The sequence below is a fragment of the Rhinatrema bivittatum genome, chromosome 3, assembly GCF_901001135.1.
Source record: "Rhinatrema bivittatum chromosome 3, aRhiBiv1.1, whole genome shotgun sequence".
Lineage (NCBI taxonomy): Eukaryota > Metazoa > Chordata > Amphibia > Gymnophiona > Rhinatrematidae > Rhinatrema > Rhinatrema bivittatum.
In genome coordinates this window covers 544,954,439-544,982,297 of record NC_042617.1, presented here as the reverse complement: position 1 = coordinate 544,982,297, position 27,859 = coordinate 544,954,439, and the positions used below count along the sequence as shown (strand labels likewise).

The following is a 27,859-nucleotide window of genomic DNA, read 5'->3' as shown; positions in this document are numbered from 1 at the left end:
CTGACTAAATAGGACTTGGCCAGGTGGCCTGCAGTTGGTTATCTTGCTGGCAGGTGGCGGATAACGGCTGGGTTATGTTGTAAATGGCTCGGGCTAGTTGTGTATGTTAATAAAGCTGCGGCCTGTTAATTCCCAATATTGAGTACTGGTGTTTTTATGGAATACATGAGAAAGGGCGGTGAAAGATGGTGGAGTGAAGTTCTGACTGTGTGTGTTATGTCCTTTTCAGTCTCACCCCTTTCCTCCTATTCTTTCCACTGAGAGGGTAAGGGCTGGAGCAGGAAGCTTTTGGCTGTTGAGTGAGATTGAGCACAGTTGGAGGCAGCAAATCTATAGCTGAGAGGCAGCAAATCTACAGTTGAGAGGCAGCAAATCTTCAGCTGGTCTGCTGTCCTCAGATTTTTGATACCCTTGGGACAGCTCTACTATGCCTACTGGCAAATTCAGGCCTGGATGTTCCCCAGGGTTCTGCATGTTCACCAGCCCTATTTAACATCTACTTGACCTCTTTTACAAATTTCTTGTTGGACTAGGCATAAACTGCAAACTATAAGCAGATGATATTCAGTTTTTTATACCAGTTAAATTGTCCTGGTCCACCTCATTTAAATTTCTATTTGCCTTTCAGCAATCAAGAAATGGCTTTACCATATTAAATGAATCCTCAATATAAGTAAAACCAAATTATTTATTTTGAGTATGTTTCCACCTGCAGATACCCCTGCTATTTTTTCTTTAGAGACTTGCCTATCGCTCATTAAACTGCATGTATGGAATTTGGGTATGATCTTAGACAATGATCTTTCAATGCACACACACGTAAAACATGTGGTATTACCAGCCTTCATGAAAATATAAATGCCACACAGGTTAAAAACCATTACTCGATCCCAGTGATTTTCATACTATTCTTCAGGATTTTAATTTTCCTACATTGGATTATTGTAGTTCTCTCTTGATTGGTCTTCCAGGCAAGTCCTTGAAAATATTGCAAATTGTGCAAAATTCCGCTGTGCACATTTTAACTGGTATTGCAGTTCATGAATACTCATCTCCTGTGCTTTCTGCCTTACATAGGTTACCTGTGCAGTGCTAGATTAAATTTATATTATGTTAATCCAGAAATTGATCTATAATACCTCTCCACTGTGGATTAAGTCTATTTATGAACTTTGGATTAAGCCCATTTACAAACTGTCTCGATCATTCAGGTCTGCTAATCGTGGTTTGCTCAAAATTCCCTTGCTAAAATTTGCACATCTAGCCAAAATTCGTGATTTGCTTTTTTGGTCTCAGGCCCAGTATTATGAACTGTCTCCTAAGAATGCCTTCATCTGATATCAGAGACATCACTATTCAAAAAGGCAATTAAGACATCTTTTTTGGGAAGCATTTAACCTGACTGAATAAGGGCAGCCTATTAATTCCTTCAATATTCTGTTACCTCTCCTTCTAGTTATTGCAGTGGTCTTTCTCCTTCCTGAGATATAACTTATTTTATATTCATAGCTCCTTTTTGTTTGTATAATTTCTGACTATATTTTGTATGTCGCTTCTTGTCTTTGTCTTATGTCTTTGTTGAGATTTTATGCATGTTTTATTGAAACCCACTGTGATCTTTAAAGAGTTCAGGTAATACATTTTAAAATAAAATAAATAAATTATGATACATATTTAATACTCTCATATAGGAAAAGCATGAAATATGCATGACTATGAGATGACAAACCATTCTGAGCAAAAGAACCAAAAGTACATTACTGTGCACATAAAACAGGAGCTGACAGTTAAAAAATTACATTCAGTTAGTAACAAATTACCTCAAAATTGAAAACTGAGCAGTTTTTTTTTACAATAATTGGGAAAAAACCTTTATCCAGGAAAGATGTCATAGCAAAATATTTGTTGTACATTTATTAGATAAAAAACATTCACACAACAATGTTTTAGGTTTAATGTTTCTTACCCAGGGCCTGTAGCAGGTTCGGTTACATTTTCCTTCTGTGCTTTTAGAAGAATTTCAGATACTTTATACTGAGATTCTAAAAGTAGAAGAGTATCTAAATTACAGCACAACACATTTAGCAACCTGTAGGAGACATAAAGAGAGTGCAGCATACATCACTTTTGGATTACTAGGTACAACAGTGAATTTGACATTAAAAAAATAATGTATTGCACATGCTAAAAACTAGAAGGTAGATTATAAAAAGGCTGTGCACGCACCCATAAACACATGTATCTTGATGCGCACAAAATATGCATTATTTCATAACCTACGATGAGGTCAATTTAAAAAATGGATACCTCTGAATGTGTCTGTAACACCACCTTCCTAACCCCAACCCACCTCCTGAAAACTCACCCCGAATCAAAATGCCCCCTTACAATGGTCCATATATAGAGTATCTGACTAAGCCTTATAAAAAGTGTCTCCCTCTTTCTCCCTCCCCACAATGTTCTCCTGTCTCCTGCGCCTAACAAGGAGCAGTAGCAAAGTGGCGTGCGTAACATGTGCGCACTGGCTGAGGAAAGTTACAGGCTACAAGCGTTAGTGCTGGAAGGCCCATGCCCTGCCCCTTTTCCGCTCAGTTCTTCTGAGCGAGCGTATATCTATGTTTGTGTGCCCTTCCTGGCTTTTTAAAATTTGCGTAGCTCCCACTTGGGCCACTTAAGTGTAAATGGGTGTTTTTGCGCATGTAAGGCTATTAAAATCTACCTTTAGGGTTCTAAAACTGTTAAAACTATCCCCAGCAGATATGACTTCATACAGGGTATTCTGCTTTCATTTATGATAGTCAAGGCAAGTCCATGGAAAGCAAGTTTGCTTACCGTAAATTGCGCTTTCTGTTGATAGCAGGATGAATTAACCATTACATGTGTGTGAAGACATCCAGTGGCATCGAACAACTCGTCTTTCTCCAAACTAGTAAAGCTTTGAACTCTACTGAGTATTTGAGTGAGTTCCCGCATGGTGTTGCCTCATGAGTCTCCTCAGTTTATACCAGAGCTAATCTAGTTAATTAGTCGACTCTGCAGGGAAGTGTGCAGGTATTCTATGGTTAATTCATCCTATCTACAGAAAACACCATTTACAGAAAGCAAACTTGCTTTTTATGTCGACAAGCGGTCTGAATAAGCCATTACATGTGGGGAGTCTAAAGCTAACAATTGCAGTAGGTTTCTTAGTAAGCAACCCAACCCACACAGTATAGTATGGACTACAGCAAGAATAGGTTTCATAAAACTGCTTGTCCAAATTTGCTATCAGTCAATGAGAGGTTATCAAGACAGTAGTGGGATATAAAGGAATGAATGGAAATCAAGGTTGCAGCTTTCCAGATATTTTCAATAGGTATTTCTCAAGGATAAGCAATGGAAGTAGTCATGGCTCTCAGTTCATGAGCCTTCACAGAGTCTGTAACTTGCAATCCTGTAATGGGGGTAGATTTTGAAAAACTGCGCGATCGCGTACTTTTGTTTGCACAGCAGGCGCAAACAAAAGTACGCTGGATTTTATAAGATATGCGCGTATCTTCTAAAATCCTGGATCGGCGCGCGCAAGGCTGCCGATTTTGGGCAGCTGGCGCGCGCCGAGCCGCACAGCCTGCCTCCGTTCCCTCCAAGGCCGTCCGAAATCGGAGCGGCCTTGGAGGGAACGCTCTTTCGCCCTCCCCTCCCTAACCCACCCCCCGGCCCTATCTAAACCCCCCCTACTTTTATCCATGGATTTACGCCTCCCGGAGGGAGACGTAAATCCACGCACGCCAGCGGGCTGCTGGCGGCCCAAGACCGGACCCGGGGGCAGTTCCACAGGGCGCGGCCACGCCCCGGAATGCCCCGGCCCGAAACCACGCCCCCGGGCCCGCCCCCGAAACGCCACGCCCCCAAAATGCCCCGTCATTCGGCCACGCCCCCGGCACGCCCCCTTCCGAAAACCCCGGGACCTACGCGCGTCCCGGGGTTCTGCGCGCAAGGCCCTGCTCGCGTAAATCCGGGCGGATTTACGCGAGCAGGGCTTTGAAAATCCGCCCGATGGTGTAGCAGTGGCAAATGCACTAAGCCAGCCAATTAGACAAAGTACGCTTGGCGACCGCTCTCTTAGTTGGGTGGGAACATAGGAGATGAATAGTTGGGAGGTTTTACAATGTGGCTGAGTTAGTTTCTTATGGTACGCTAACACCCTTTTGTAGTCCATTCATGGTGTGGGGCCTATGAGCATAGGCAATATGATGGATTGATTGATATGTAAAGCCAAGATGACCTATGGCAGAAATTTTGGGTGAATACAGAGAACCACCCTGTTGTGGAAGAATGACATGTATGGAGGATGGTGGATAAGAGTTTTGAGTTCACTGACACTTCTAGCTGAAGTCACTGTGACGAGGAACACCAACTTCCATGACAAGTACTTTAAAGAAACTGACTCCAATGGCTCAAAGGGAGGCTTCTTTAGTTGGGAAAGGATCACATTCAGGTCCCATGGAACAGGTGGCTTTTGTGCCGAGGGGCCTGACATGCCATAGACCATTAGACCTTTCATGAAACAAGATATCAGCAGATGAGTAGATATTGGTTTGCTATCTTCTTGAGTATGATAAAGCAACTATATGTTGAGGTGCAATCGCACTGCAGAGATGGGAAGGTCAGATTCAGAAAGGTGATCAAGTATTTCAAGAGATGCTTAGGTTTGCAAGAAAATAGGTCCATAGCATTCTGTTGAACCATTTGGAGTACATATTTCATTTGACAGCAGAATTTATACTAGTTGAAGTTTTTCAAGATGAGATTAGTATGTCTACAATCTCTGTAAGTAAGTAAATCACTGAATGCACAACCTCCAACCTGTGAGCTAGAGGGGTGAAAGACTGGGATGATACATTGTCCTGTCTTCCAGAGTAAACACAGGGTCTGTTCCTAGATATATGAGAGGACTTCTGGAAAGCTGTACAAGATATATATATATATATATATATATATACATACACATATACCAGATCTGTCTGGGGCACTCCGAAGCTACAAGGATCATCTGAGTGCAGTGCTGAAGAACCTTTTGCACTGTCCTAGTTATAAGCAGAAATGATGGAAAAGCGTATACAAGTCTTTGCCCACAGTCAAGAAGGAAAATGTCTTGAGCTAGTCTGTGATCATTATGAAAACTGAGCAAAACTGATTTAGTTTGTGTTCTTTTGTAATGTGAATAGGTTCACAGATGGTACACCCCATAAGCTGGAGAGTTCTTCAGCCACTGATTGCTTTAGAAACCATTCATGTGTTTGAAACACTTTGCTGAATCAATCTACTAGTGTGTTGGAGATACCCAACAGATAGGTGGTGTTTAAAGCACTGGAGAAATTACTTACCTGATAATTTAATTTTCCTTAGTGTAGACAGATGGACTCAGGACCAATGGGTTTATTCTCCCCTGCCAGCAGATGAAGACAGAGCAAGCTGACGTCACAGTATAAATAACCCAGACTAACAAAATACTTCATTAAAAACATGATTAAAAACAGATAACCAGACCTGTACTCAACCAACCATAAACACTGAACTCACATAAGATTCTAGGTACCCCAAACTAAGGACTAGATGAACACTTACCTTGGGACACAGAGCCCCACAGGAGGACTATTGATACAGTCATGAGGCAGCCGAGGGCGAGAAGCTGAATCCATCTATCTACACTAAGGAAAACAAAATTATCGGGTAAGTAATTTCTCCATTTCCTAGCGTGTAGACAGATGGACTCAGGACCAGTGGGATGTACCAAAGCTATTCCACAACAGGGTGGGAGGCTGCCTGTGGTCCAGTCAACACTGCACGTGCAAAGGCTGCATCCTCCTGGGCCTTCACATCCATATGATAAAACCTGGAAAAAGTGTGTAAGGAGGACCATGTCGCAGCTCGGCAGATATTGACGGGAGACAACAGACTAACCTCTGCCCATGACACTGCCTGAGCCCTTGTGGAATGAGCCCTAACCTGAGTAGGCAATGGCTTTCCAGCATCCACATGACCACCTCCTTAATCCAATGAGCTATGGCAGCCTGCGAAGCCAGAGCACCCTGCTTACTCCCACCATGGAGAATAAACAGGCAATCTGTCTTTTGAAAAGACTCAGAAACCTCCAGATACCACACGACTAGACGATTAACATCCAAGGAGCACAAAAGGCGAAACTCCTCCACATCTCTTACCTTATCCAGGGATTGTAAGGTGATGGACTGATTCAAATGAAAGTTCGAGACTACCTTGGACAAGAAGGATGGAACAGTATGCAGCTGTAATGCCCCTGGAGTCACCCGAAGGAAAAGCTCCCAACAAGACAAGACCTGCAGCTCAGAAATTCAACGTGCAGAACATATAGCCACCAGGAACACAGTCTTCAAAATCAACAACAGTAAGCAGTTGTCAGAACATAGGGTCCACCAAAATGTCCAGCAGCAAATTAAGACTCCACAATGGAACCGGTAACCTCAAGGGAGGCCTAAGGTGCTTCACTCCTTTCAAAACCCGGGACACATCAGGATGAAATGACAAAGAAGCACCATTCACCAGGCCTCTGAAACAGGCAAGAGCTGCAATCTGCACCTTCAAGAAATTAAAGGCCAAGTCTTTATTCAATGCATCCTGCAAAAAATCCAGAATGAGGAAGAATACCCTGCTCCTCACACCAAGCCTCAAAAACTCTCCAAACCCGCACATAAGCCAAGGAAGTGGAGAACTTGCGAGTGCGGAGTAAAGTGGCAATCACCGCAAAGGAATGACCATGCTTTAACAGGTGAGCCCTCACAAGGGCCAAACCATAAGACAGAATAGAATCTGATCCTCGTGAAGAACCGCTCCCTGCTGAAGCAGATCCATGACGGCGGAAGACAAAGGGAGGCCTCCACCAGGAGTCATCGCAAATCCACATACCATGGATGCCTGGGCAAGCCAGCGCCACCAGGAGTACTAGCCAACTGTGGCCTTTGTTTTTGTGAATTATCCTGCCCAACAAGAGCCATGGAGGAAAGGCATAAAGCAATTTCCCAGGGACCACGGATCTCTCCTGCGACTCTAGAAACGAGGAACTTTCGCATGTCGAGAAGTTGCCAGCAGATCTAGGAATGGAGGGCCCCAGCAATCCACAATCAGCTGAAACGCCTCGGCTGACAAAACCCAGGATGATTTTCTGTTGAAAAAGTTGTACAAATGTTGATAGAGCATCTGATTGCTCTCAACTCTAGTACATTAATTTGATAATGGCTCTCTTGAAGAGTCTAGATACCCTGTCTTCGAACGGTCCAGGTGTGCGCTTCCCACCCTTGTGTGGAGGCATCCATCACAAGTATTACTTGATAAAGGAGTGAGCAAACAGAATTTGGAGGCATAGCTATCACTGCAATTCCTGTTTCATAATCGCTGTGAATTGTGCTGGAGATGAAAGTGGTTGAGTTAGTTGATCACCCTGCGCACACAGATCCCATTGAAGGCAGTAGATATGAGGATGGGCCAGTGGGTCCACTTGAATGGCTGCTGCCAGGTGACAGAGGACTATAAGGAGCCTTCTTTCTGATGAGCATTAAGAACTGAGAAGGTTGTAAATGAGCGATATCATTGTGTTTGCTTGGTCAGGAGGCAAGAATGCTCTTTCCAGTAGCAAGTTTATTCAAGCCCCAATGAATTTTAGTCTCTGAATGGGCTCAATATCTTGAAGTTGATCAGAAAACCTACGCATGATGGGAGACCAAAATGGCTGCCGATTGAAGTGGATGCATAGATGTTTTCTCTCTGTCTCCTTACTCTTGTTTCCTCTGCAATGCTACATTCTAAAAGAAAAGCCAAGCTTTGGTAGATTCCTGCATCGTCTCCGCTATCAGAGTCTCAGCAACCACGGATAGAAACATTTTTTGCGTCACCCCTGCTCCAAGAGCTCAAGGGAGGAGCTGCTTCAGCCACCGGCAGGGAGTGATTGCCAGAGCTGATGGAAGACGAAACATCGCTGAGCCCCGGTGCACCGACGGTTCCTGTGCCACCATTCAAGGCCTCAGATGAGGATCTAAATTTGCTGGTTTCATTATCTTATTTGACTGGAGAGGAAAGCATGGAGGAGAAAATCAAAGCCCCGAGAAGGAATGCCATTTTGTCGCTGCCTTCAGTGATTCCCTCAGCAAGGGAATCCATGGGCCACATGGAAGCGCTCCATAAGCCTGAAGCCTGGATGGGTGACAAACCCCACGGAATCAGGAGTAAAAGAATCTAAGGTACGTTTAATAGCTCATCAACTGATAAATCAACCTTGTGTGATAACGTTAGACACAATCTGGAACGCTTTAGAGAGAGCTATATTATCTTTAACACAAATAATGAAAGATACTAACTCTAAGATATCTGCAATGGAATCTCAAGTGGCTGTTATAATTAGTGAGGTTTGGGTGGACCCTTGGACACTGTGGCAGCTGACCACACCCACAGGGGGGGGGAAGTCCCGTGAGGGGCCACAGGTCAGGCTCAGCTCTGGACACACAAACACAGATATTTCTTTATTTAGACAGTTTGAGAAGCCACCAGAGGTGGCAGTAGTGAGTGGAAGATGTAGCCCGGCTGGGCTATTTATTTATTTTATTTATTTTAAAGTATTTATATACCACTTTTTAAAATAAAATTTTATCAAAACGGTTTACAACATGTTAAAATAAAGTAAAAATAAAATATAACTAAAATAAACTTAAAATACATAAATTTAACTAAATAGCTAGATAAATGTTAGCTAAAACAAATTATTAAATAACAAAATAATAATAATGGTAACATGCCATGGGTAAAGAGTAGGGAGGGTAAAAGGGATGGAGGGGGGGAGGAGGGGGGGGGTAGCAACTTATCGAATTGTAATGTCCTAGAAAGAACACGGATGGGATAATAGAAGAGAGACGTTAAGGTAATATGTATCTGATGAGAGAAATTTAGGGGATGGAGTTTCATTTTTGATCGGGGAGATGCTTAGTGGGAATGTTAAATGCTTGTTGAAAAAAGAATGTTTTTAAAGCCTTTTTGAAATGATGAGGATTTGATATTAAACGGAGTGGGTTGGGTAAAGAGTTCCAGAGAGATGGCCCTGCTACTGAAAAAGCTCTTTTCCTGGTGATATCTAATCTAGCCTGTCGTGGTGATGGAATGTCTAAGAGATTTTGAGTAAGTGATCTTAGGTGTCGGGTGGGTTTGTAAATGCGGAGTAAGGTGCAAAGCCAAGTGGATGTAGAGTTGTAAATTAAACTATGGATGATTGAGATTACTTTGTATTTTATCCTGTATTTTATGGGTAACCAGTGAAGGGAATGTAAAATAGGTGTAATGTGATTGCGAATGGAGGTACCGGATAATAAGCGAGCTGCACTATTTTGAACTAATTGTAGCGGGTGAATTGATGAGTCAGATAGACCTAGATATAGAGTGTTACAATAGTCTAGACCAGAAAATATAAGAGATTGTAGAACAGTCCTGAAATCACGATAGAAAAGAAGAGGACGAAGACGTTTCAGAAGCTGTAATTTGTAGAATGATTTCTTTGTTAGGGAGGAAATTTGTTGTTTCATAGATAAGTCTGTATTTATGGTTACACCTAGATTTATGGCATGGCAGTTAATTGGGATGGTTGAGCCATTGAAAGTGAAATGAGATGGTGGGCCTATAGAGGAATCTGTAATGGATGTTAAATGGACTAATTCAGTTTTTGATGGATTTAATTTTAAACGATTATGAGATAGCCAAGAGTTAATGGTGGAAAGATAGAGTGAAACTAAAGATAGAGTATCAGACCAGGAAGTTTTGTAGGGGACCAGAAATTGAATGTCGTCTGCATAAATTTTGAATTGTAGGTTGAGTGATGATAAAATATGACAAAGCGGAAGAAGATATATATTGAATAATATGGGAGATAATGAAGATCCTTGGGGAACGCCGGATGGGATTGTGTAGGGGGTAGAGGATTGATGGTTAATATTAACTTGTTGAGGACGATCTGTGAGAAAAGATGAAAACCAACTTAATACTGTTCCAGTGATGCCTATTGCTTGTAGGCCTGAGATGAGAATTTGGTGATCGACCGTATCAAATGCTGCTGAGATATCTAAAAATACTATAATGTAATCTGTATATTTATTTATTTATTTATTTTTAGATTTTTATATACCGGTGTTCCTATATGAAATAAAGATCACATCGGTTTACATTGAAACAGAACATGAAAATTGCCAAAAGGCATTACATAGAACAAGGTTATGAAACTTGGAACAGTGTACATAAGTTCAAAATTTAACAATAACGTTGTAACATTGATGACCAAAAGATAAAGGAGAAAAAAAAAAAAAAAAAAAAAAGACTTAAACAATTATATACTACTATATGAATTATATACTACTATATATATATACTACTATATGAATATATATATATGAATATATATATATATATATATATACTACTATATGAATCAAATGCCCGGAATAATGTGTCAAAGGTAGATAGGAGAAGTGTTTCTGTAGAGTGTCCCTTTCTGAAGCCGTGCTGGTTAATGTGGAGAATGTTATTTTCGGATAGAAAGTCAGAAAGTTGACGTAAAACTGCAGATTCTATTAGTTTAGCTAATGATGTGAGGGAGGCAATAGGTCTGTAGTTATTGAGATCGGCTGTACCTTTTGTTTTTGATTTTAGAATTGGTAGAATGGATGTTTTTTTCAGATTAGATGGAAATTGTCCTGTTTCTAATGATTGGTTAACTAGGCTACTGAGAAAAGAGTATGCATGATGACCAATAGCTTTGAAGAAGACTCCTGAACAAGGGTTGTAAGGTGAATTTGAGGGTTTTTGTTTGCTAATTATAATTTGAATTGAGTTGTCTGAAACCGGACTAAATTCGGACCATTGACAATTAGGTTCTTTCTTGACACAGGTGGGGTAGGGTAGTTGTGAAAATTCTGTGGAAATGTTGGTTACTTTTGTTTTAAAGTGGTTGGCGATTTTATTGCAAAATATTGTATCATGATCTGCGAAGCTTTTGTTATGTGGAGTGATTAATGTTTTTACTATATTAAATAAAGTATTGGGATTTCCATTGGCTTTGGAGATTATCTTTCCATAATAGAGTTTTTTGGCTTGATTTATTTCTTTGTAATAGCGCCGAAGGGTACATCGATATGCATTTTTTGCTTCGGTTGTTCTTATATGTCGCCATTTTTGTTCCAACTTTCTGAGGTGTGTTTTAAGTTGACGTAAAGATTTTGAGTACCAGGGGGCATTGGGTTTCTGTTTCCTGTTGTTTATTTGGTATTGTTTATATGGAGCAATCAGATCTAACGTAGATGTAATAGCTGAATTCCATTTAGATACTGAGTCTTCTATATTTGATGATATGGAGATAGGTAAGTTAGGTATGACTGCTTCTACAAATGAATCTTGATTGATAAATTTCCTTTTAAATATTGTAGGTTGTTTTCTGGATGTGTGTCTACTATGCTCTAGAGTAAAAGAAAAATGAATTCTGTGATGATCTGACCAGGGGATGGGAATTACTTTAGTATCTTTCAAAGTTGGTGTGAAAGAGAGTGGATTAAAGAACACTAGGTCTAGAATTTGACCTTTTATATGAGTTGGAATTTTAATAAGTTGTTCCCATCCTAAACAGGCAAAAGAGTCTAAGAGTGAGTTTGTAACTACAGATGGAGTGAGTATATGTGCATTGAAATCACCTAATAATATAGTTTTACTTAAGTCTACAGGAAGTGTTGTAATGGTTTCTAAAAAATTGGAAATTTCAGAGTTGAGACAGCCGGGAGGGCAGTAGATAATGCCTATATTTAATACTGTTGTAGTAATTAGTAGAACTTCAAAAGAACCAGAGAAGGCTATTTGTTTTTTTATCGGTTTCAGAGAAGATTTTATGATGGCTAGGAGACCTCCACCTCTACGGTGTGCTCTTGGTTCCGATATAGTAGTATAACCAGGGGGGGTTAAATTATTTACGGTAACTATGTCGGTACTGGTTAACCAGGATTCCGTAATTAAGAAAAAGTCTGGTTTGTTTGCGTGAACTAAATCTAATAGAATGGGGACTTTCTTTCGTACTGACTGAGCATTACACAGGATAAAAGACAGAGTAATCATAGCTGGTAGATACAGGGTAGGCATTATAGATGTTAAGGTCCGGTTAAGAAATTTCTTTTTTTCAACCTCAGGGGGTGTCCTTTTTTCATTATTTAGATGCATCCGATGGTAGTTTCCCTGGCCAATGATCGTGGGGATTTCCATTGTATTTAGGTAGAACAAAGCTGTTTAAATTTAACACTGTAGGATAGATCGAAGGGTCAGAAACGAAGGGGCGAAACAAAGGGGCAAGCCCCTTTTTCGCGCCCCTTCGTCGCGCGGCGCCTTAGAAAGCGCCTCGGTTTTATGCAGCCGTCGCCTCCTGATGATGTCAGCGTGGGGGCGTTGCCTTGCTATCGGCCGGCTGTCTAGGCGCGGGTTAGAGGCAGAATAATGGCAGCAAAGTCCAGCGATTTAAACAGGATAGCAGTGCTCTCAGGTGGTAAGTAAGAGAGCAGGTCGGAGGCCCAGGCACGAAGCCCCTCCGAAAACGCCGCGGTTTTATGCAGCCGTCGCCTCCTGATGATGTCAGCGTGGGGGCGTTGCCTTGCTATCGGCCGGCTGTCTAGGCGCGGGTTAGAGGCAGAATAATGGCAGCAAAGTCCAGCGATTTAAACAGGATAGCAGTGCTCTCAGGTGGTAAGTAAGAGAGCAGGTCGGAGGCCCAGGCTAGTATTCCCCAGGGCGCTGGAACAGCGGTTCCTCTGGTAGCAGTGCTGTAGTAGAGAGAACTGAGAGAATGAGTACAATAGAACATTCACAGAGTCCCAAATATGGAGAAGCCCCGAGATAGGGAGAGCTGGCCCTCGAGGAGCGAGAACCAGAACCCTGGGAGCAGAGAGACTTGTTGGCAAAGTACTCACACAGCGGTTCCACGTAGATGGCGGCACTGGTGCTGGAATGAAGGCAGGCCCTTGAGGAGCGAGTACCTGGTTCCAGGGAGAGAGCTCTGAGGAGTAGATGATAGTAGTACTCACTGATGGTGTCTGTAGCAAATTCTTCCAAGTAGAAGAGGAGACAGATGCAGGCAGCGGGTCAGGGAACATGGGCCCTTGAGGAGCAAGTACCGGTTACCTGATAGCGACTTGAAGGAAGCAAAAGAGGCCCCCGAGGAGTGGGTACCCCGTTAGCAGAAAGAGTCCAATGGAAGTTGGAGAGGCAGAGTAGCTGGGTACGGAGAGCGAATCCCATCCGTAAGATTCCCCTTGCTAACTCAATGGCTAGCAATAAACTGTAGGCTTAAATATCCGGGCAGCATGATGTCATCACAGGGGGATGCCCCTGAGGTATGCGCCAATGAGGAAATAAGAATGAGGGCCGCATGGCGTGCACCCTAAAGTACCTGTAGAACATGGCGGGAGGCAGCGCCCAAGCCAGTCTGGGGACGCCGGAGAGGACGGCAGGTGGATGCCGCGGCAGCCAGTTGTTCGTGAAGAGCAGGAGGAGCCGCAAAAAAGGAAAGGTAGGCGGAGTGAAGCCATCGGGAAGTGATGGTCGCAATAGTGGCTAATGTTGATACTAAAATCAATGTGCTGGAAACAAGCAAATAGAAGCTGTTCAGCATCATTTAATACAGACAGAGAGTATACATTTAAAAAGTTGGAAAACCTGGGGAATTCCTCATGGATTTTGACCCTGAGAGTCTTGAACTTTCCTTACCTGCATCTAGTTTCTCCGAAAGACTTCTTCAGAAACTTTCTTATTCAAGTTCTTAAAATGCCTGTAATAGCAATACCTGCTATTACAAGGATTCACTATATGCCTGCATCAAAGGATGAATCTCCTGAGAAAACTTCTCAAGAAATGTCCTTAAATATCATGGACATTTTGGAACTATCCCAAGAAACAATTATACAAGCAAGAAGGACATTACTAGTAACATTTGCGTTTGTATCAGAGAGGAACTCGGTGTTAAGACTTTTTTTTCGAAATCGCAGTTGTTTATTCCATGGGCAAAGAGTACAGATGTTTCCTGATAAGAACATAAGAACATAAGAAAATGCCATACTGGGTCAGACCAAGGGTCCATCAAGCCCAGCATCTTGTTTCCAACAGTGGCCAATCCAGGCCATAAGAACCTAGCAATTACCCAAAAACTAAGTCTATTCCATGTTACCATTGCTAATGGCAGTGGCTATTCTCTAAGTCAACTTAATAGCAGGTAATGGACTTCTCCTCCAAGAACGTATCCAATCCTTTTTTAAACACAGCTATACTAACTGCACTAACCACATCCTCTGGCAACAAATTCCAGAGTTTAATTGTGCGTTGAGTAAAAAAGAACTTTCTCCGATTAGTTTTAAATGTGCCCCATGCTAACTTCATGGAGTGCCCCCTAGTCTTTCTACTATCCGAAAGAGTAAATAACCGATTCACATCTACCCGTTCTAGACCTCTCATGATTTTAAACACCTCTATCATATCCCCCCCTCAGTCGTCTCTTCTCCAAGCTGAAAAGTCCTAACCTCTTTAGTCTTTCCTCATAGGGGAGCTGTTCCATTCCCCTTATCATTTTGGTAGCCCTTCTCTGTACCTTCTCCATCGCAATTATATCTTTTTTGAGATGCGGCGACCAGAATTGTACACAGTATTCAAGGTGCAGTCTCACCATGGAGCGATACAGAGGCATTATGATATTTTCCGTTTTATTCACCATTCCCTTTCTAATAATTCCCAACATTCTGTTTGCTTTTTTGACTGCCGCAGCACACTGTACCGACGATTTCAATGTGTTATCCACTATGACACCTAGATCTCTTTCTTGGGTTGTAGCACCTAATATGGAACCCAACATTGTGTAATTATAGCATGGGTTATTTTTCCCTATATGCATTAGGGATGTGAATCGTTTTTTGACGATTTAAAATATCGTCCGATATATTTTAAATCGTCAAAAATCGTTAGGGCCACGATACAATACCAATTCCCCCGATTTATCGTCAAAAAATCGTAAATCGGGGGAAGGGGGAGGGCAGGAAAACCGGCACACTAAAACCCCCTAAAACCCACCCCCGACCCTTTAAATTAAATCCCCCACCCTCCAAACGCCTTAAATTACCCTGGGGTCCAGCGGCGGTCCATAGCTAAATCGGGGGAAGGCAGGAAAACCGGCACACTAAATCCCCCTAAAACCCACCCCCGACCCTTTAAATTAAATCCCCCACCCCCAAATGCCTTAAGGTACCCTGGGGTCCAGCGGCGGTCCGAAACGGGCCGAAAACCGGCACACTAAATCCCCCTAAAACCCACCCCCGACCCTTTAAATTAAATCCCCCACCCCCAAATGCCTTAAATTACCCTGGGATCCAGCGGCGGTCCATAGCTAAATCGGGGGAAGGGGGAGGGCAGGAAAACCGGCACACTAAATCCCCCTAAAACCCACCCCCGACCCTTTAAATTAAATCCCCCCCTCCCGAACCCCCCCCAAATGCCTTAAAGTACCCTGGTGTCCAGCGGCGGTCCGAAACGGGCTCCTGCTGTTGAAGCGTGTTGTCTTCAGCCGGCGCCATTTTGCAAAATGGCCGCCGCAAAATGGCGGCGGCCATAGACCAACACGATTCGACCACAGGAGGTCGCTTCCGGACCCCCGCTGGACTTTTGGCAAGTCTTGTGGGGGTCAGGAGGCCCCCCCAAGCTGGCCAAAAGTTTCTGGGGGTCCAGCGGGCGTCCGGGAGCGATCTCCTGCCGCGAATCGTTTTCCATACGGATAATGGCGCCGGCAGGAGATCGACTGCAGGAGGTCGTTCAGCGAGGGTTCCGGACATTCGTTTGCACTTATCCACATTAAATTTCATCTGCCATTTGGATGCCCAATTTTCCAGTCTCACAAGGTCTTCCTGCAATGTATCACAATCTGCTTGTGATTTAACTACTCTGAACAATTTTGTGTCATCTGCAAATTTGATTATCTCACTCCAGATCATTTATAAATATATTGAAAAGTAAGGGTCCCAATACAGATCCCTGAGGCACTCCACTGTCCACTCCCTTCCACTGAGAAAATTGCCCATTTAATCCTACTCTCTGTTTCCTGTCTTTTAGCCAGTTTGCAATCCACGAAAGGACATCGCCACCTATCCCATGACTTTTTACTTTTCCTAGAAGCCTCTCATGAGGAACTTTGTCAACCGCCTTCTGAAAATCCAAGTATACTATATCTACCGTTCACCTTTATCCACATGTTTATTAACTCCTTCAAAAAAGTGAAGCAGATTTGTGAGAAATCTATTAATGAGAGAAGACATGGTGTCCCGAGGTGCAAAATTTTCTTTAAGATATCCATGCAAATGTCTTGTTTACTTTCAAAATACAAAGTATTTGTTTTTTGAGCCTTCACAGTTAAGAATCTACCTAGATTCACACTCCTAAGTGTATTGCGTGGGAGGGTCCATCAAAGATTTATGTAGGGGGTACTTCTTGAGTTCTTGTTGATTTTTGATTACCTTTGATATCGCTCTGTAAATCCTTGGTCTCCCCAGTTTCCTATTTAGAAATTATGTAAGGATTTGCTACATTCTAAAATTTGTTTGGTAGAAAGTAATGTGAGGAATAACTTTTCCTAGTGATGTGTCTCATCTGTTGACATATGTATCTTGACTGAAATTTGGAAACTTAATAAAAAGAAAATTAAAAAGAAAACCTAAGCATAAAAAAACTAAAGGCCTGATTTTAAGAACAATAAGTGCACATATACTAGGACATACGCACCAAAGAATGGCTTCATAAAAAATGGGCAGACTGGGGGCAGGGTCTGGGCAAGGATTGAGGGGCCTGCTGAAGTGCGTGCCAGGATTGGACCGGCACGTGCAACCTGCTGCTGCACGGCAGAGTGTGTAACCATAAAAAAAAAAAAAAAAAAAAAGATAGCTTGGTTTTAGGGGTCAGGGCGGATAGTGGAAAAGGGAGGCAGGTTAGTTAGAGGGTTTAGGAAGTTCCCTCCCAGTCCACTCTTATTGGAGAGGACTGGAAGGGAAGTGGGGAAAGGGCCTATCGTGTCGCCACCCAGCTCTTATAAATTCCACTCCTTATGCGCGCGAGCCAGTACTTGCGTGCGCCATATAAAATCGGGCACGCATGTGCGCATGGGTTGCAGATTTTATAACATGGGCATGTCAGCACGCACGCTGGGAATCGTGCACACATGGATACCCGCGCAGTTGTTTTAAAATTTACCTTTTAGTGTAAAAGACCTATGGTCGAGCTCAGAGAGTGAAGCCAATCATCCAAATATGGGAAGATGTCTTTTCACTGGTAATGGAGATGCCACTACTGTGAGGCATTTCATAAAGACCCTCTAGGTTGATGAAAGGCCAAACAGAAGTATTTTGTACTGGTTTTGGGAAGAATTCACCTGGAAGCAGAGGTATGCCAATGCGAGTTGTGGACTGGCATGTGAGTTTATGCACCCTTTAGATACAAGGCACACATCCATTTGTCCTTCTATTTGCAAAGAAGGATTGTGCTGAGGGAGTTAATTTTGAATTTTTCTTGGAGTATATGTTTGTTTAAATCTCTTGTCCAGAATGGGCCGCAATCTTGCTTTTTTTTGAAGGATCAGGTAGTACTGGGAATAGAAACCCCATAAATGTTGAGATGATGGGATTGTCTCTATAACTCATTGTTGGAGAAGCGACTGGACTTCCAGCTGAAGATGTGATAGATGAGATGGATCCAGATGGAATGCCAAACAATCTGAAAGGCATGGTGGCTGGGAGAAATGCAACCGGTATTCAGACTGCACAATTTGGAAGACTCAAGGGTCCTTGGTGACCTGACACCACTTTTCTGCAAAATGTTGGATTCTTCGTCCAACTGGAAGAGTCAAGAATGGATTATTATGAGGGATTAAAAACTAAGGCCCAGTGTGGTTTTCTGTTGATGGTGCTCTCTTTGTCAAGGCATGGCCAGAAGTAGATAGTGATACTGGGCTGGAAGGAGCGGCAGATGGTACTGTTGAAAAGACCGGTAGGATCTCCTGTGGAAGTATAGCCATTTGAATGGGTAGAAATGACATCATACTATGGAAGGCTATTCAGTAGCCGTCAAGAGTGATTACATTGCCACATTTTGGTTATTTATCTGAGCAATCATCTCCCGAAGCTTTTCACCCAAAAGACTGTCCCTTAAGCAAAGGAGGTTTGCTTGTTTTTCATGGACATCCTCACAGATGCTACTTGCTTGAAGCCATGCCATACATTTAACACTTATGGAGTGTTAAATGTATGAAGTTATCCCACATACTAACTCTGCCTTTCCCTTATAGATTAATCTCTTTCAGCCTTTAAACTATTGTAAAGCTTGTTACTATGCCATGTTATACTGTGAACCGATATTTATACTCATTGTAAAGCTTGTTGCTATGTTATGTTACACTGTGAACTGAGGTGATGTTATTTACGTGCCCCGGTATATAAAAACTCTTTAAATAAATAAATAAATAAATGGAGGCTGAGGAGGTATATTTATTTATTTATTTGAATTTCTATACCGATATTAGTAGGGACATCATATCGGTTTATATCAAAAACATAAAGATTGGAAATTACATAAAACTGGGTGGTGGGGATGGAGAGATAGGAACTGTGAGAGCGCAGATTAGGAAGTACATAGGAATCAGGCTACTCAGGAAGTGAGCGCCACAACAGTTCATGAAATGGAATCGAAGGATTTGGAGATTGATTGAAGTTGGTGGCAGATGCCTCTTCTGCATCCAGAAGTAGCTGTGGAAGGTAGCTGCCTTGCTCAGTGATAGATGGGAAAGGCTTCAATTTTTGAATGCAGTCATAAGTATACTGTACCATACAGAATTGGTGGATAGTAATGCGAGCAGCTTAAATTGTACTTTGAAATATTTCCTTGCCAAAGTTACTTAGAAGTTTGTGGTCTTTTCCTGGAGGTCAATTTGAGTGAATCAGTGTGTTCTTCACCTTTTTCATAACAGACTCAACCAATTTAGACTGGTGAGATTGCTGGACTTTGTATTTTAGGTCCAGTTTTCTAGCTGTAGGAGTGACTGAATTAGGAGTTTCCTCACATTCTCATCTGTAGAACATTGAGGATGCTGTGAACTAGAAGGGCCACTAGTTCAGCTGGAGTATCCAGTATCTGAAGAAGGCCAAGAAGCTCAGAATGAGGATCTTTGTCTTTCGTGGACATGGAGTCCCAGTACTAAACCCATTTTTCCACAAACTTAGCACAGGTAAGATCTTTTGGGTAGTGAGGTGTGGTCTGGAGGAGGGTATGCCAGAAGAATCTTCATCTGAGGATATTGGTCCTAGCTCTCTCATGCAGAACTCCAAGATGAAGGGGGTGAACAGGAACTCTGAGGAGCAGCAGCCTGAACTAAAACCTCTGATCTGATAGAATTCACTATGATAGATAATGAAGAATTCTTAATCAAGGTTTCTGATGAGTTTACCTCTATAGGCAAGTTTGGGGACTCTGGTCTGTGGTATCACTGTAGTGATAGTGTAAAGGAAAGACTAGAATGTTCCTTCCATCTCCTTGATCAGAGAGGTAAAGAAACTCTTCATGAAATCTAAGATTTTGTTGAGTGATTGATGTATCTTCTGGCCTGGTGTAGGTGTTAGAGCCTCTTCTGAGACCAGGATAGGCTCTTGTATGAGAATCGGAGACCTATTAGAAGCAAGCAGCACTTTAAAGGATACCAGTTCCGCATTCTTCAGATGTAGTCCTTCCATCACTCATTTATACAGGATGAGTGCTCTGATTATTGTAGGGGGCAGGGGCAATCTGACCTCTTCTCCTGCAGATCTAGGATGGACTGTGTAGACCTGTGTTGGCAAAGCAGTCTGATAAATCAAAGTCTGAGTTGGATGTGTTGGTAGTTTCAATGGGGTAGAGTTTTTGGAAACCTTTGGTGACACAAGTCAAGGAATTCAACACAGGTCGATGATATTGTGATGGTTGCGTGTGTCCTTGCACTGTACAGCTCGTGAGATCATGTGGAATATGATCCTGAGCACTGACGAGTAGTGGCATTTGTGTGCATCAAGGCCACATGCTTCAGTTGCATCAGAGCATCGAGTGCACCAGTGCATCATGCATTGATGCACTGTATATCAAGTACATCAGAGCTCCGTGTGTTGAGCATCTTGGTGTGTCGTTCATTAAGTGCTTTGAAGGATCATGCATCAGGTGAGTTGATGAACTGTGCATTGGGAACACTGATGCTACTTGCAATGCGGCCAATGATGAGCTCGACTGCAGCTTTCATCCGCATGGTTGAACATTCATCATGCGGTTGAAAGCTACAATGATGGCCGCATTGATGGTTCCAGTGTTGATGCCCCCCACTTAAGAGTATTGTGCTTCTTCGATGTAGGCTGAATTGGCTCCAGTAACTGATGCTACTTTGTGTTCAATACAGCGCAGCTGGTGGACCCTGTGGCATTGGATTCAATGAACAGGGGGAAGTTTAGAAAAGCTCCTGCTCAACTCTTTCTAGTGAGGCTGAAAGGGCTACACTGCAGAATGAGGACCTATTGAGACTCCAAAGAGATTAACGCAGTTCCTTGATGTGACGTACCCTAGAATGCTGTAACTCAGGGACATCTATCCACAGGCACAGCATTTCTTTTGTGTTCCAGGCCAAGGCATTGTTAACACAGTTTGTGCCTGACAGATATGGGCAAAATATTTCCACAGCTACAACTTTCCACAGCTCATCATTGTTAACTTCTTCTGGCCGAATATGTAGAAGAGAAGGCTACACTTTGTAATTTCTTTTAATTTTTTTGGTAGCACTGAAAAGTCGAGGCAATTTAAGAAGAAACTGAAGAAAAATATTAAATTTAAAAGGTTTTAAGGATTTTTAGGGAAAAAAGTATTAGGAGAGAGTTCATGTCCCTGCTGTGCTCAGACAAAAAATAACTAGGAAACTCATTAGACAATGCCTGTGTGGAAACTCCTGCATATTCTCAGTAGAGCTCAAAGCTCTACTAACTTGGAGAGACAAGTCTGTTCGGTGGCACCAGATGACATCACACATTTGTAATGACTAATTCAACCTGTTTATTAATGGACAACATGGTTACCACATGTATTACTCACATTGGAAATCTGAGCTGATAAGGACCTTTCTCATCGACTGCTTCATTTATTCTGCAGAGTGATAGCATATGTAAGGCAGCAATTTTCCGTGATTCTGTGGCTGTAGGATAGGCCACAAAATCTGCCTTTTCTGTGAATTTTGCTCATCTCTGCAGAATTTCCGAGGGACAGGAAGCCCTGTCAGGACCACATCCTAATACTTCCCCTCAAGTTTATCCAGTGGCAGGAAAAGAAGGAGAAGAGCAGCAGCTTGTTAGGCTGCTTCTTCCTCTCTTGCCACCCAGGCCTGACTGCAGCTTTCAACCGCATGATGAATGTTCAACCATGCGGATGAAAGCTACAGTCGAGCTCAGGTGGCAAGAGAGAAAGGAGGAGTCAGATATACTGCCACTGCTCTTTTCCTCTTCCTACCACTGATAAACACTGGGGGGTGGGGAGGGGGGGGGGGTGAGGACCGAAGAGTATTTGGGAAGGGATTGGGAGGTTGAATAGAGATAACTGAAATGATGGGGTAGGGGAAAAAAGTGAGGGATTGGGGTGGGGAAAGAGTGAGGGGATGGGTGGGGAGCAGAAGTGAATGAGATGAAGAGAGTTTAAGGAAAGAAGGGAGTGTGAATGCGGGCATGGGGGCAAGAATGAGGGGTTGGGATAGTGGAAGGAAGGAGTGAAAGCACATTTGCTTACCTGTAACAAGTGTTCTCCTAGGACAGCAAGATGGTAGTCCTCACATGTGGGTGACATCATCTGATGGAGCCTGGCTCGGAAAACATTTGTCGAAGTTTCTAGAAGCTTTGACCAGCACACTGAGCATTCCTAGCATGCCACTATCTACGTGTCCACACGAGGTCCCCCTTCAGTCTCGTAACATAGATAAAAGATACGAGCGAAAAAAGTAAAACAACAAACCGGAAGGAGAACCCAACCCCATGAGGAGATGGGAGGGATTCCTGAGGACTAACATCCTGCTGTCCTAGGAGAACACCTATTATAGGTAAGCAACTGTGCTTTCTCCTAGGTCAATTAGGATGGACGTCCTCACATGTGGGTGAATACCAAGTTCCAGACTGTCCCTGAGAACAGAAGAGACCAACAGCAAAGTTGGGTTCAGGCCTGCAACAGGTTGCGCAGGATGGATTGACCAAAAGCACTGTCCTGACGCCTGACTTTATCCAAGGAATAATGAGCCGCAAACGTGTGAAGAGAACTCCTGGCTTTGGCTCGGCAGATTTTGACGACGGACACTGTGCGTAAATGAGCCATCGACATCGCCATAGCCCACACAGAGTGAGCCTTTGCTGGCTAGCGGAAGGCCCGCCTGCACATAGTAGAAGGCAATGCAATCTGCAACCCAATTCAACAAAGTTTGTTTACCCACTGCAACTCCCCAGCCTGTTGAAATCAAAGGACACAAACAGCTGACTGGACTGCCTGTGGCCGGTGGTGTGATCTAGATAGAAAGCAAAGGCCCTTTTACAGTCTAAAGTATGAAGAGCCTGTTCCCCCGAGTGGGAGTGAGGGCTCGGAAAGAAGGTGGGTAAAACAATAGACTGATTGATTTGAAAATCAGTGACAACCTTGGGCAGAAACTTATGATGCATACGCAGGATTACACAATCATGTAAGGAGGGTACGTGATGAGGGCCTGAAGCTCACTGACCCTACAAGCTGAAGTGATGACCACCATGTAAGGAACTTCAGGTTGCATGATTGCAGTGGCTCAAAGGGAGGGCACATGGACAACATTAAGATCCCAGGAAGCAACTAGGGATCACAAAGGGGGCTTTAGCTGGAGGAGGCCCTGCATGAAATGGCCTATTAAAGGATGGATCAAAACTGGTGCGCCAGCGACACCCCGATGGTAGGCACTAGCAGTGCTAAGGTGCACCCTGACTGAGCTGGTCTGAAGCCCAGACTTGGACAGATGCCACAGGTAGTCCTACAGCCGGGGATGGGGAGATGAGAAGTATCCAAACCATGAACCGCGCACCAGATGGAAAATCTTTTCAACTTCAGGCTGTAGGACTTCCTGGTGAAAGGCTTCCAAGATGCCACCAGGAGCTGGGTGATGCAGTTTGAGAGTGCCAAGGGCTGGAGGACTATGCGCTCAACATCCAAGCCGTCAGAGCCAACGCCCGGAGGTTCAGATGATGCTGTTTTGTTTTAAACATTGAGTTGTGGACCCCTGGTCACTACAAGAGATGACTCCTCCTACAGGGCAGAGCCCTGTGGGGACTTGCAGTGATAGGCTGGTTCTTAGCAGTAATACACACAGCGGAACTATATACTTTATTATACAGCAATGCAGTTAGTGGCCCGGGCTGTGAGCCCAGCCAGAGGAGAAGAGTCTCTGATGGCGTAGTCTAGTCTGTACTCTGCAGCGCAGAAAAAGAGTCTCACCAGGTCTTGAGAAGATGATGGGTCCGGTAGTGGTTCGCAGAGCGGGGTAGGCAGAGAACCCGGGCACAGGTGATATGCCACAGAGGGTAGATCTGGTAGTAGTCCGCTTGGCGGGGTAGGCCGAGAATATACAATAGCAGAGGTGAGACAAGGCAGAGATAGACCAAGAGCTGAGGTACTCACTCTGAGGCTGAAAGCTGCTGTAGAGAAGAACCCTGGAGGGCAGAGGTCCGGGATGGAGCAAGGGCCCTGAGGAGCGGGTACCTTAGACATCCTTGAAGAAGCTGGTAACCCTGGAAGGTAGGAAGTAGTGAGACAAGGCCCCCGAGGAGCGGGTACTTTGAGAGTCCTTAATGGTAGTTGGTATCCCCGAAAGGAAGGTAGGAGCAAGGCAAGGCCCCCGAGGAGCGGGTACCTAAGTCGTTCTGGAGCGAAGGTACACAGAGCGAAGGCGTCTGGTAGCAGGCAGAGATCAGCAGGGATATTCCTTGCTAACTCGTAGCTGGAATGGAGAGCGGAGGCTAAATACCCGGAGGTAGTGACGTCATGCAGTGGGGATGCCCCTGAGGTTCCTGCCATGACATATTCAAAAGGAGGGCCAATGCGCGCGCGCTCTAGGTGACCTCACAATCACCCATGACGGACCGGGGACGCTGGAGAGGTCGGCGAGGAGAGGCGGAGGCAGCCATCTTGCCCAATGGAGCAGAGAAAGAGAAAAGAGAGGTGAGGCAGAGATGGCACAGCCGTCTTTGACCAACGGACGCAACAGATGCAGGGCGCCCTGATTCTGCGAAATGAGATCGGGCACCATCCCAGTCAGATGAATGCCTGTACCAACAGGTCCTGCAGAATTGGGAACATAACTTGTCGGGGCCAAGAGGGGGTCATGAGGATCATGGTCCCTCTGTACTGCTGAAGCTTCAGCAGTGTCCTCAAGAGGAGCAGTAGAGGGGGGTACACATATAGCAGGCCCCTCCCCCAGTGGAGGGAGAAAGAATCACAAGCTGGACGTCCACCCCCTGGCACTAGGGAGCAGAACTTGCTCCCTAGTGCCAGGGAGAAAAATGCAGATACTTGAAAAATGACTTGAGGAATCTAATGGATCTCTATTCTGTTTAATAATACGGAAGATTTTAGTCACCTTGTCTTTACATAATGTTCTTTCATCTGCATGGCTTATTGATAAGGCAATCCTAAAAATATTGTAGACAAAAGTTTCTGGTCTCTGCTCCCACCAATCCTACAAATAAAATACTATAGATATTTTCTTAAATTATTATTTTTAGGCAAGAACTAATTATGATTCACATATCGTATTCCAAAATTCCATTAAATATAGTGCAAACTAGCTGCCCAGAAAGAAAAACAAATGCTGCAAAGAGTCTTAAGTTCTTCATATAATTATAGTGAGATAGATAAATAGAAGCCAGACAGGCACATTAGGACTTGTCTAAGTAAGACTATGCATACTAAGGGTGTTGCTATATCAAGAAAATAACTGCTGATCCTGTCAATGAGTACATTCATTTGCATATATTATCATCTTTGTTCTACAGAACTTGTCTACACAGTATTTAGGCAGAAATTGGCAAAGAAGCCCAATATTTCTATAGCTAAATGTATTTGTATGTTAATGGTAAAATACATTTCAAAGAGTGCCCTACAATTAAATAGGAGATAAAAAGGATGATCTACTAACCTGCCAAACTTTTTCACAAAAAGGGATTTTGTGAAAAAATAAAGAAAAATGCCTATAACCATACAAAATGCTAAAAGTAGGTATTTTGTATGATTTTTTACACATAAACTTGTTTGGCCCAATTTTAAAAGGGCCACACACACAAATTATGGGGGTTACATGCATGGCTAGGCCTTGCGAGCCCCGCACACATTTTACAATGGGCCCTGCCACACGCGTAACCCAGCGCAGAGATTACTGCTGCTCCTGAGGAGCAGTAGGTAATAGAATAAAAATACCTTAGGCCTAGGTTCATCAATAACATGCTTTACTTAGGTATTATTGCATGGTGCAGTAAACTTAGTGTACGCTTTAACAATCCCTATTTTTTGAGAGAGAGAGAGAGAGGGAGGGAGAGAGAGAGAAACTATCTACAAGGCCCTCAAACTAGTTAAGTATTTATATCTCTATAGGTGGGCCACCTGATAGGTCGAGGTGAGGTGTTATTGGTGGTATAGGGTTTAGGGGCCAGTTTTGCATGTAGAGTGATACGTACGGACAACACAGTACACCTTAGTGAAGATTTGACATCATTGCAACTCACTGCTAATAGGCCTTCCAGCTTCCACAATCAAACCCCTCCAAATCTTACAAAACGCCATGGCTCGCATCCTTACAAACTCAAAAAAGACTGATCATATTACTCCTATACTACAAAACCTCCACTGGCTCCCAATCACCTATTGCTCTCAATACAAAACACTCACTATCATACATAACACGCTATACAAAAATAATTCCCCCTGGATCGAAAATATGCCACACTTCCACCAGGCCAACCGCCCTACCAGAAACTCCCTTGCTGGCACCCTCCACACCCCTTCACTCAAAATTGCTCACCTCACAAACACCAGAGTGAGAGCCTTCTCCATCGCCGGCCCCACCCTCTGGAACTCCCTCCCCACCGAGCTCCGACTAGAACCATCACTTAATCAATTCAAAAAAGGAATCAAGACCTGGTTATTTAAACAGGCCTATCCCAACGCCTCTCAATCCTAGCATGTGACTTCTCCTCAACACTCATTATTTCCCCCTCCCCTGTACAGTTTCCCCCTGCCCCCCCACACACCTCCCCCCCCTCTCCTTCACCACCCCCTTCCAATTTATGGCTTCCGATATTCAGTCACCATCTCTCCTTCCCATCGCCACCCCCTGCTCCCTTGTACAGTTCCAACCCCACCCCGCCTCCCATGTGCGCTTCATCCCCTTCCCCCCGCCCTATCCCCCACACTGTCACCTCTTGTATATAATTAATTATGTCTAACTTGGTTAACCATATGTAATCTCATTTAATAACTGTGGCACCCGTTGGCTCTACAGTAAAGTTAATTTACCTTTTAACTATCTATCCTTCCTCCACCTATCATTGTAATTTCCTTTCTCAGTTGTCTGTAAACCGACATGATGTTTTTTACGAATGCCGGTATATAAAAGTTATAAATAAATAAATAAAATAAAATAAATAAATAAATTTGGAGTGAGGAAAGTCTCAAAAAGATGAAAGTTTGTACCATGTTCTCTCACCCTATGTTGATGGTACCCTTTTATAGAGCCCATCAAGTTAGGGTGAGAGAACATAACAGAAATTTCATCTTTTTGAGACTTTCCTCACACCAAATGATGCCAAATCTTCACCAAGGTGTACTGTGTTGTCCGTACGTATCGCTATCAGATGGCCCTCCTATAGAAATATAAATAGGTGCACACAGTGAGGCCCTCCCCTGAGGCTCTATCTCTCTCACTCCACTCCTCTCCCTCTCCCTCCCAAGCCCAGAAATGGCCAAAATGCAATTCCAAAACTTTATCACGAATTGCATTATGGCCATTTCACACAGCTTAATGCTACAGAAAAAGGTGTAGTTATTTCCAGCGTTAAAACCGTGCATTGACATGTGTATAGTATCGCATGGTGCGATATGGCCCCTAATTTTACTAATTCCCGCCCATTACTCCTCCCCAATCCCGTCCACCCCAAAAATTTGAATTCGCACTGTACAGTACAGCATTTTTCGCATGCGGTAATGTATTAGCGCATGCGAAAACACCATAACGCACTTTCATGCATAACCCTGTTAAGTAGCTAGGAAGGGGTTCGAGGTGAAGGAGGAGAGGGAGGAGAGGGAGGAGAGGGGAAATGGTAGGAAGGTTAGGGAGGGGTAAAGGAAAGTTCCCTCCCAGTCCGCTCCTTAATTGGAGCAGACTGGGAGGGAACAGGGGAAGTTCTACTCCCATTGCCGTGCGTGGCCTTTTAAAATTATCACCCCCCCCAGCCATGCGCAGAGGAGACCATCTGCCCACACATGCATGCGCGGATGTTAAAATCCATCGCAGACAAACACGCAGATATTGTACTTTATAACACGCGCACGCGTTATAAAATAGCTGCATTCATGTACATGCACCGGGAACCACGCGCACAAGGATGCATGGCTCTTAAAATCGACCCCTTTATGTGGAAAGGTTTTGCAAATATGAGCTTCTTGGAGGTGAACTTTGCACACAGTCCTCTACATGCAAAAGTTTATT

The 27,859-nt window shown here is 43.6% G+C and overlaps 1 protein-coding gene across 3 annotated transcripts in view; it reads right to left on the bottom strand.

Annotated features, from left to right (window-relative positions):
- Window positions 1-27,859, bottom strand: part of TBC1D32 (TBC1 domain family member 32) — a 661,976-nt gene that overhangs the window by 173,408 nt on the left and 460,709 nt on the right. For all 3 annotated transcript variants that reach the window (XM_029596414.1, XM_029596412.1, XM_029596413.1), the window contains one exon: window positions 1,967-2,089. In XM_029596414.1, coding sequence (XP_029452274.1) covers window positions 1,967-2,089 — 123 coding nt within the window. The remainder of the gene's footprint in view (window positions 1-1,966; window positions 2,090-27,859) is intronic.